Genomic DNA, 10,334 nt, shown 5'->3' on the forward strand with positions numbered 1-10,334 from the left:
TCAGAGGGACCACTGAGTTTCATCTCCTGTCTCTGTGTCTGTACTTATCATCCCTGTGTCTTCTGTCATCCCTCTCTCTCCTGTCATCCCGCTCTCTCGTCGACTCCCGCTCTCTCGTCGACTCCCGCTCTCTCGTCGACTCCCGCTCTCTCGTCGACTCCCGCTCTCTCGTCGACTCCCGCTCTCTCGTCGACTCCCTCTCTCTCGTCGACTCCCGCTCATAACTCCTATCCCTCCTCTCGCGGTGGTACTCCCTTTCTACACCCCTCTCTCTCCCTCTGTCTCGGTCATCTCTTCTCCCCCTACTCCCCCAATCAGTCTCTCTCTCACGGCTCAGGGACCCATCTCTGTAGCGCTCCTCCCTCTCTCCGCCACCACCACCCCATTCCTGGTTCATGGTGACAGGAAGGTTGATGGGTTTGCGGAAGGGTCTGTCCTTCCCACCAAACCGCAGCTGACCAGACTCCTTCTTGCCCCCCTGCCCTCCGCCCAGCCGACGAGGTAACCATCCCTTCAGGGTTCTCTCCTGCTCGAAGTCCACAAACAACTCACTTTGGTCTACCACTAGTTTGTTGGCGTCTCGCCTCGCCCTGACCACGGACCTCTCCTCTTTGTATTCAACGAAGGCATAGCCCTTAGAGAACCCAGTCACTATGTCCCTCACCAGGCGCAGCCGGCGGATATCCCCGTAATTGGAGAACACTTCATTCAGCTTCTCCTCCGTTGTTTGAGGGTTCAAGCGGGCCACGAAAAGAGTGAGGAGCGGGTCCCCCACCACGGCTTTGTTGGGTTTGTAGCGGGCGACCATGGCCCTCCAGACGGCCCGGTCATGGGGCTCCACGTCTGTGCCATCGATGCTGCCCGCCTTGAGAGGGTCGTAGACTTTTGCCACTGGACTCCAGTCGTTCATAACTCTCTTTCTCTGACACTAAACAATGGCTGAAAAAACAAATTGTTTTAAAAACTGTACATACAATGTACATTTGTTTGCGACATAGCTACTGATAAGTTTTGAGTGGGTCATTACTTACAAGACGTCGTTGCAAGTCGGACACCAGTCGGAATCTAAAGAATTGTGCATCACTCAAAACAGTCCGTGTAGAAAATGTTTTAACTCAGTACGTTCCGTTAAGAGATGTGTCTCAGTAAAGCCAGCTTTCTTCTTCTTCGATATCATGGCGGTCCGAAAACAAAGTTTAAAGTACATGCTGCCACCTACTGTGCTGAAATGTACGATCAGTCATGATCTGCCCAATTCTGTACTACCATGAAAAATACAAGTAAAAACTAAATAAATCTCTACTAACTTCTACCACAACTTCAACATTCTCTGACATTGAAACTAAGGAATCCTATCTGTAATTTTCCCTGCAAAACTTTCTCAAACCTCAGCATCACTGATAAGCTTTTACTTATTTGACACGCTTTCCTACTGATCAACCTTTTGGCCTTAGTCACTCTGCCTCCCTTAACATTTTCTTTAATATCATCTGTGGACATAGATATTGGGACCCCAGTGATGACTCACCTCAACCCAGCATAAGCTCCTGGTACATTGCTTTTAATCTTCCCATTAAGCTTTTCCATTTGCAGAATATTCCCTTGCTGAGCCTGGGTCCGACAAAATATTACCTACCATTCCCCCAATCAATTCAATTTCCATTTCCAACTAGGCTCTCTCTTTCTATATGGCATTAGTTAGACTGATAGGTTGTAAATGAGTCCATGTGATCTCATCAAACCATTCACTCGGACACATTATTACTCTTTTGTCCTACCTTGACCTTTTTGCTTTCTACACTAGACTCTCCACTGCTTTCAGTATGATCTCTTTTTCCTTTCTTTCCACTAGACCATTCAGATCCTTGACCCTCATCCTCCCGCTCCACATCATCAGCACGGTCATCCATATTGATCGCACTCCAGCACAGCTGTTGCTTCTCCAACCTTTTCTCTATTTCTTCCATTTCGTCCACAATTCTCGCCGCCATTTCCCTTCCATCACAGAACTTCTCTTGGTGACACCTACGAACAAGCCCACCCCGTAAAGCCGGTCCTTCTATAGACATTGTTTTTAAATAGAAACAGGTGTTACTGTGCCTTTAAACCGTGTATTTATAAATCCTTTTATATCAATGTGTTTCAGGGAAGGACAACCTCATGCAATCATCACATCAAATAACAGAGGTGATCTGTCTGATGCTCTCAGGACAGTAGTAATACAAGTAATAAAATATACTTTGCATAAAACATGTTTATTCAACAATGCCTCCACCTCAGCATACATATTTATTTAAATACTTCCTTGTGAAGCATTTGTTTGTGGACATTTTTACAGTTTTGTGTGTTAAGATAGGTACAGATTTGTTCAAGTTTATAAAACAACTCTACTATCATGGCATAAAATTTACATATCAAATATTGTAAGTTTCAATGGTTGGAATCATATTCCAGTTTTTGGAAACTTTTCAAGAGGGCTCATAAGTTTGCATCTCATATTTCTGTATCAATCAGAAAGGGCTCTGGCACCATAAATATAATTATTGCTGAGCAACTAACTACTATACAACCGATTATGAAAAACTTTGTATAAAATGCATTACACTAAACTACAACCTGCATGCCGTGGAAGCACTGGTCTACCAGTAATACAAAATATACAAAAAGAAATGTGCTGGAAAAAACTAGCATGTTTCATATAGACGGATAAATATATTAAAACGTATTGATGTCGGCAAACATTTAGAACATGTATCTGGATCTAAATGTGTTTAAGTCACTGTAACCTAACCCATCCTCGAAACTGCCTCCTCCTAGGTCGTGCGCACACACGCCCATTCCCCTCTCTGAAAAAAATGTGCTAACACATTCTGTTGCTAAGGCAATTTTTACATTAAAAAAACGATCTATTAAGAAACCATGGTGTTGTTAGCATTCTTCTCTGAGCTGTCTCCATCAATGTTTAAGCCAGGGATGAGATGCGATGGAAGATTTGCTGCGGTCGCCGTAGTCGTAGAGCAGCTCCTCGCCCTCATCGACATCTCGCGATGCCACCAGGATGAGGTGAGGTATCCCGTTGATATCATGGAGTTTGGTTTGACAGTTGCCGTTCTTACTGTGGTTGATCAGACGGCCCATGCGACCCGTTTCTTTCGTGGCGTCCACACTAGAGGGAGAAGCAATTGAAAAAACGCTGGTATTAAGTTAATCTAACATGTTGGTTATGGTTGAAAAGTTATTGTATCATGAAACTAAAACAAAGACTGCATTAGTGCAGCAAACATTGAGTACACTGAAATTGCTTTGCGGCTATGCCAGAGATGCCACACACATAAAAGAGGAAGTGTTTTGACCTACCAGTAGGTTTTGCAGATATACTGAAAGTAGTACATGTAGCAGCCGGTGGTAGGGTTGAGAGCGTATTCGGCCTCCCTTGTTTTGGCGTCGGTGATCTGCAGCAGGTCTCCATGGTACTCCACTACATACTGGCCCTTCTGGAAACACTGGGTGGCAAACACTCCTCGACCCTTCCCCTCAATATGCTGCACCTAAACCAGATATATTTCACTCAGATATTGGAACACAATATAGTCCAAAAGTAAATGACAAACTATAAAAAAGGTAACAAAGCATTTCTAAATAATCTGGGGAGGGGGGGACATTGCATGTGAGATGCATTTCATGTCTGTAAATAAACATGCCAGTCTGATAGTGAAGTTTCAGAAGCTGTGGTCAATGAGAGTACCTCCATTCCTTCCTCGACCCCATTTATGATCAGATCATCGATGTGTTTCTTTTGTTCACACTATGAGAAGACAAGCACAGAGGACATGTAATGATCACCATGTCATAAGACTAATTGAATAACACAAGTCCTTATAGTTGCTAATGCCATTATAGTCACTAATGCCATTATAGTCAATTTCATCTTATACATTTTATGAACCTTTTCCATTTTAGGAAGAACAAAGTTACACTGCAAACATAAAAAGGTCAGTTTTGTTTAATATTTTGTTTGGTCAAAATATACCAAATCCTTGTTGATAAATAAACAAACAAAAAGCCCTCAAACCAGTGTTTCCTCTGAAAATCAGCTGGCGGGTGGCCTGAACACATTCTTTCAACCCGGGGGTTGGGTTGCGTTTCAGAACAATTACAATGTGGGTCGAAAACATTTTAAATCAAGATAACACTTTAAAAACCCAGGAGCTTGTTGTGTTGCAAATTCCATTCTGTGAGCGGCGAGGCAGACATACATTGCATTCGAAAAGTATTCAGACCCCTTCCCCACATTTTGTTACGTTACAGCCTAATTCTAAAATGGCTAAATGACTGGAGCAGAAACACTGCATCAAACAACTTAATGGCATGCAGGTGATGTGTGCAAACACAGACACGCTAAATTGTCATTGCGATCCTGGCTGATATGTTGATTTTTGCATGATTGATCAAACATTTTAAAAACACGCGTAAATAAATTAAATTAACAGGAATTATTAAATTAATTTCCACAACTTTCACATAACTGTTCAGAATAGATAATTTTCCAGGGCTGGAAAATGCCGTTTTTAAATTCCATGACTTTTCCTGACCGACTGATGAAACAGAATGACTGGTGTTCAAACAACTAGGTTCTCATTCCACACTAGCTTTGTTAATCTTTCAATACTCTGTACAGGACACTGCTTAATAACAACAGCATGATATTGGTCAATGTTTTAGTGTTACAAGGTAATACATGTCCTTTACTCTCACCTTCAGCTCTGCTCTGTTTTTCCTGGAGCTTCTCCTTATAGGATAGTAGTCTGTTACTTTGCGGTTTTGGGAATTTCCGCTCTCTGCCCTGGAAAGGAAACGGATGAACTGACATTAACAATCAATACAATTTTTAAATCTACGGGTACATATGAGCCATGACCACGTTCTTGTGAAAGTGAATAAACAAACACAATGTGTCTAACAGAAGCACAACAGAGATGTTGCAGCCCTTTATGGTACATCAATTATAAAATTGAAAATCGAGATTTTAGACAGTAAGGCCACAAATACATTGGTATATGGGTGCTAGCCTGTTTCTACTTCAGCAAATCTGTAACTTTCTTGCCAAACAGGTTTTGACAAATGGATTCTGTTTGGCAAGTCAACAATGTAGGCGCTGTTGAAAGCAGAAAAACACAAGTACCCAAGCTTCCACTACCTCAAGTTCAGTTTAGTGTACTCCAGATAGGTACACATGGGAGAAGTGCCAACTATGTGCAGTTCACCAGTCTCAATCCAAATACACCCTTTTACTTAATGATCGACATGCTCCAGATTAGTGCATGCATTTACAGCATCCCAAGGTATGAAAACACCAGATTGTTTTTGCTGATATCCAGTGGTAGCTTACATTCTACGTGTTGACTTCTTTCCTTTGGCCTTGCGTCGGATGTCCCTCCTCTGGTTGGCGAAGTGAGCGGCGGTGTTGTTGGCGAGGAGGGTGTGGGTGATGTTACTGGGGGCAGGAGGGGAGGAGTGCTCGGATGGGGCGTGGAGGTAGGAGACTGGGGAGAAGTGGAGAAGCTGCTGGGGGGCCTGGTGCTCTTCTGTCCTGCAGGGCCGCTGGCTGTGGCTCTCCTCACGATCCGCCAGCTTCAGGACGAATGCTGCCTCAGAGTTCAGTTTCCTGGCTGCTGGGTGGAGAAAGCAGAGAGGAAAGTCTGCTTAAGAACACCAATGTAAAATGGGAAATCAGGAGAGGAAACCACTTTAAACTGTTGAGATGCTGCTCAGACCAAATCCCCCAGCTCCTTCTTACTTGTGATGAGAAGATGTTACTTATAAAGGAGGGCTGAAGTGATGGATCCTGATGAAGCCAACCTCTTAACAAACCTTTTAAGTTTACCTACTCAGCATTCACAATGCAAATAAATGTCTCTACACTGAATTTACACATTGATCTAGGCCTTTTCAATTCTATACAATACATTGATCAAACACTTGCAACTTAGGTGGATTAAGCTAATTGATCAAGAATTTACATTGATCTAGGCCTTTTCAATTCTATACAATACATTGATCAAACACTTGCAACTTGAGTGGATTAATCAACAAGATCTGTTGCACACTCAACAAGATAACTGATCAAGCAGAACAGCATAATAGAAAGAGTAGGACGTGAATGCACTGCAGTAGTTAAATGATCACTACATACCGTCACCTTGCCTCTGTGCATCATTCTGTATAGAGCAGCGTCCAGTGTACTTTCCCTCCTGTATGAGTTTGATGGTCATCTCATCAAGGGCAGGTGATTTGGACTTGCTGTGGTTCTGGTTTCGGAGAGTGATGGAGTGGCTGTTTAGTAACATGTCCTGTCAAAGAAAGAGGTGGACGCCATCAATTATTTATTGTTTTGTGTATGTGTGTGCGACTGTCAAATCAAAGTTTATTGGTTGTGTACACAGATTTGCAGATGTTATCAAAGGTGCAGTACAATGTTTGTGTTTCTAGATCCAACTGTGCAATAATATCTAGCAATACACACATTTTACAAAAATAAATGAATAAATATCAGAACGGGGCCTCCCGAGTGGCGGAGCAGACTGAAGGCACTGCATCGCAGTGTTGCGGCGTCACTACAGCCTGGGGCCTGGGGTTTGATCCCAGGCTGTGTCACAACCGGCCGTGACCGGGAGTCCCATAGGGCGGCACACAATTGGGCCAGCTTTGTCTGGATTAGGGGAGGGTTTCTTCCGACACATAGGTGCGGTTGGCTTCCTGGTTAAGCGAGCGGGTGTTAAGAAGCACGGTTTGGCAGGTCATGTTTCAGAGGACACATGACTTGACCTTCACCTCTCCCGAGCCTGTTGGGGAGTTGCAGCGATGAGACAAAATTGGGGAGAAAAAGGGGGTAAATTTACAAAACAAATGATAAAAATAATAATATCAAAATTAACAATAACATTAAGAACACCTGCTCTTTCCATGACAGACTGACCAGGTGAAAGCTATGATCCCTTATTGACGTCACCTGCTAAATCCACTTCAATCAGTGTAGATGAAGGAGAGGAGACAGGTTAAAGAAGGGTTTAAGCCTTTGGACATGGATTGTGTATGTGTGCCATTCAGAGTGTGAATGGGCAAGACAAAATATTGAATTAAGTGTCTTTGAACGGGGTATGATAGTAGGTGCACCAGTTTGAGTGTGTCAAGAACTGCAAACGTTGTTGGGTTTTTCACACTCAACCGTTTACTATGTGTATCAAGAATGGTCCACCACCCAAAGGACATCCAGCCAACTTGACACAACTGTTGGAAGTATTGGAGTCAACATGGGCCAGCATCTGTGAGGAATGCGTCGACACCTTGTAGAGTCCATACCCAACGAATTGAGGCTGTTCTGAGGGCGAAAGGGGTGCAACTCAATATTAGGAAGGTGTTCCTAATTATTTGTACACTCAATTGTGTGTGTGTGTGTGTGTATATCCAGCATATTAATAGAATGTGTGTACAGCTGTGGTTATATAGGATGAGCCTTGACTAGAATACAGTATATTGAGTGGGTAAAACAGTATGTAAACATGTTATAAAAAGTGACCAGAGTTCAATGACTATGGACATAGGGCAGCAGTCTAAGGTGCAGGGTAAGTACCGGGTGGTAGCTGGCTATTAACAGTGACTAAGGTCAGGGTACTGGGCAGAGGCTGGCTAGTGGTGACTATTTAACATTCTGATGGCCTTGAGATAGAAGCTGAATTTCAGTCTCTCGGTCCCAGTTTTGATGCACCTATACGGGCTCCATAGTTGTTAGCTGAATCCCTTCACTTATCACATTAAATTGTGACAAGGCTGTTTTCGAGAACACGCAAAACGTGACTGGATAATTCAGCTACAAATGCCTCTTGCCCACTGAAAGCGACTAACTTTTAATTTCGACCATTCGCTAATTCAACCGATAGAATAGCTAGCTAGTGCCGGGTTAGGGAGGATAACATATACAGCTAGGTTAGCTGGCTAACCATGCTAGCTACAGTCAACGTACCCCGTTCATTTCTGTCTTATTTTGTTTTTGTCTTTTTATACGAAAGGCTTTCGGTCCACTCTTCTGTTGCAGTAAAAATAAATATCCAACAGCCGTATGTCCCCTGCGTCACACAACAGTCATCTCTCCTCTGCCTTTGTACACTCTCCTCCGTCTCCACAAAGGATACTTTTTTGTATGTTTTGCTTTGAAATTATTCAGCCCATATAATTTCCACGGTTCCTTCCCTCCGCCATCTTTTATTGTAACTCATTCTCTTGAGGGTCCATGTGAACATTTGTGACTGTAGTTATAACGTAAGGTCAGCAGGAGGCGCTGTCTGACAGTGTTTCGGGGAGTTGGCTTTCGAGAGCTTTCACACAAAGCATTTGATTTTATAAATCAACATTAATCATTATCATCAATCATCATTAAAAAAATCTAAAGAGCGTTAAACCAAGTCCTTATTCCTTTTAAAGGGTTAATAAATGATGTTATGATAAACTGTAAGAGGAGACCTATGTGTGTGTGTTAAAACCTGTTTAGAGTGTTGTGACCTTCAGACACTATCAGAAGGCGTCTACATTCAGACTCCTCCCGTCTGGATCCCACCGTGGTGATCTGGTTTTCTGAGAACACAAGGCTGCCACAGACCTGATGAAACCAGCCCCCTGTCAGAAGATGCTTACACTCTTTCACCTCGTCATGACCCTATACTTGTGATGAAAGGTCAAGTTTCGGTCAAACCCATTTCTGAGTTTTTACTTGCTGATAAGATGGTTCCTACTGTCAGGGGGAGGTTAGATTTATTAAAATGTTGTTGCCAGGGAAAGTTACATAAGGGGGATTTGGGAGGCTTTATGAGTTACAGGATGTCTTAGACATTTTGCAGAACTTGGGGAGAACTATCATATACTGTTATACTGTACAATGTACCAACTTCTACCTACAAATGATATTACTAAAGCAGTATTTCTTCATACTTAAAGAGTCTGTGTTTCCTTTCAATTACTAATGTATCATTTGTTGAAGAAATTGACCAACAAATCCCCTAATGAAAAGAATCATTTTACAGAATCTGACTAAACTGTGTAAATGCTCTATCTCAATTCAATTCAATTACAATTTAAGGGCTTTATTGGCATAGGAAATATACGTTTACATTGACAAAGCAAGTGAAATAGATAATAAACAAAAGTTAAATAAACAATAAAAAATGTACAGTAAACATTACACTTAAAAAAGTTCCAGAAGAATATTCATTTCAAATGTCATATTATGTATATATACAGTGTTGTAATGATGTGCAAATAGTTAAAGAACTAAAGGGAAAATAAATAAACATAAATATAGGTTGTATTTACAATGTTGTTTGTTCTTCACTGGTTGCCCTTTTCTTGTGGCAACAGGTCACAAATCTTGCTGCTATGATTGCACACGGTGGTATTTCACCCAATAGATATGGGATTTTATCCAAATTTGATTTGTTTTTTTCGAATTCTTTGTGTGTCTGTGTAATCTGAGGGAAATATGTGTCTCTAATATGGTCATACATTTGGCAGGAGGTTAGGAAGTGCAGCTCAGTTTCCACCTCATTTTGTGGGCAGTGTGCACATAGCCTGTCTTATCTTGAGAGCCAGGTCTGTACATAGTCAAATTCATAGTCATATCTCTCTATTGCTCTCTGTATTTTTGTGTTCAGGTGTGTCATGTTTTGTTTGTGGCTTTTATATTTTGTTTTCATGTTTTGTTTGTAAGCAAACTTTTCACACAGCCTTTTAAAAAATCTTTTACAATATTTTTTACTTAAAAGGTATTACATTTAATGATTGTGTAAAATGTTATTTTATTATGAATCATATATATTTATCTGTTTATTATTGCTGCTAGTAAGAGCATGAATTGAAAAGCCTGAGGGGTCCCCATCTGAGTCTGGTTAAGGTTTGTACTTTCCAGGGAGATTTTCCTTGCTTTGTGCTGCTGCTTTAGGATCTCTCTCTCTCTCTCTCTCTCTCTCTCTCTCTCTCTCTCTCTCTCTCTCTCTCTCTCTCTCTCTCTCTCTCTCTCTCTCTCTCTCTCTCTCTCTCTCTCTCTCACTCTGGTCTAGACTGGGTTACTATTGATTTATGCAATATAAAAACATATAGAACAGAGGAGTAGACATTTGAATTGACTTTATGATTTGAAATCATGACACACAGACCTCTAATAAAGACCCGGCTAACGTTTTGCCCTGAGTTATTTATTTATTTAGAGGACCTTACCAACATGGGGGTTCCAAATTGCATATGTTGCAAAACGTGTGCTACACGTCACTTCCTTCAAAGAGTCACGT

General features: G+C 41.8%; 2 protein-coding genes across 3 annotated transcripts; both read right to left on the reverse strand.

Moving 5' to 3' along the window:
• Positions 1–19: 19 nt before the first annotated feature.
• On the reverse strand, positions 20–1,126 carry snrnp35 (small nuclear ribonucleoprotein 35 (U11/U12)). The gene is made up of 2 exons (XM_029690256.1): positions 1,032–1,126; positions 20–939 (listed from the first exon to the last, which is right to left on the reverse strand). The coding sequence occupies exon 2, from the start codon at positions 908–910 to the stop codon at positions 20–22; it is 891 nt and encodes a 296-aa protein (XP_029546116.1). The 5' UTR covers positions 911–939; positions 1,032–1,126.
• Positions 1,127–2,236: 1,110 nt separating this feature from the next.
• Positions 2,237–8,306, reverse strand: LOC115149301 (N-lysine methyltransferase KMT5A-A). Of its 2 annotated transcripts, none has more exons than XM_029692043.1 (7): positions 8,021–8,306; positions 6,194–6,350; positions 5,390–5,672; positions 4,756–4,843; positions 3,746–3,805; positions 3,358–3,548; positions 2,237–3,166 (listed from the first exon to the last, which is right to left on the reverse strand). In XM_029692043.1, exons 1-7 carry the CDS (start codon positions 8,027–8,029, stop codon positions 2,956–2,958), a joined length of 999 nt encoding a protein of 332 aa, XP_029547903.1. In that variant the 5' UTR covers positions 8,030–8,306; the 3' UTR covers positions 2,237–2,955. The 2 variants fall into 2 exon arrangements, with proteins under 2 accessions (XP_029547903.1, XP_029547904.1); XM_029692044.1 differs by having other exon boundaries at positions 5,390–5,669; positions 8,021–8,305.
• Positions 8,307–10,334: the final 2,028 nt, after the last annotated feature.

Source organism: Salmo trutta, chromosome 15 (assembly GCF_901001165.1).
Source record: "Salmo trutta chromosome 15, fSalTru1.1, whole genome shotgun sequence".
Taxonomy (NCBI): domain Eukaryota; kingdom Metazoa; phylum Chordata; class Actinopteri; order Salmoniformes; family Salmonidae; genus Salmo; species Salmo trutta.

Coding starts and splice junctions, on each gene's coding strand:
- snrnp35 (XM_029690256.1), bottom strand. CDS start 910: ATGAACGACTGGAGTCCAGTGGCAAAAGTCTACGACCCTCTCAAGGCG.
- LOC115149301 (XM_029692043.1), bottom strand. Junction 5,673..6,193: donor TGCACAGAGGCAAGGTGACG/GTATGTAGTGAT, acceptor TTCTCCACCCAG/CAGCCAGGAAACTGAACTCT. Junction 3,549..3,745: donor GGGTCGAGGAAGGAATGGAG/GTACTCTCATTG, acceptor TATCTGGTTTAG/GTGCAGCATATTGAGGGGAA.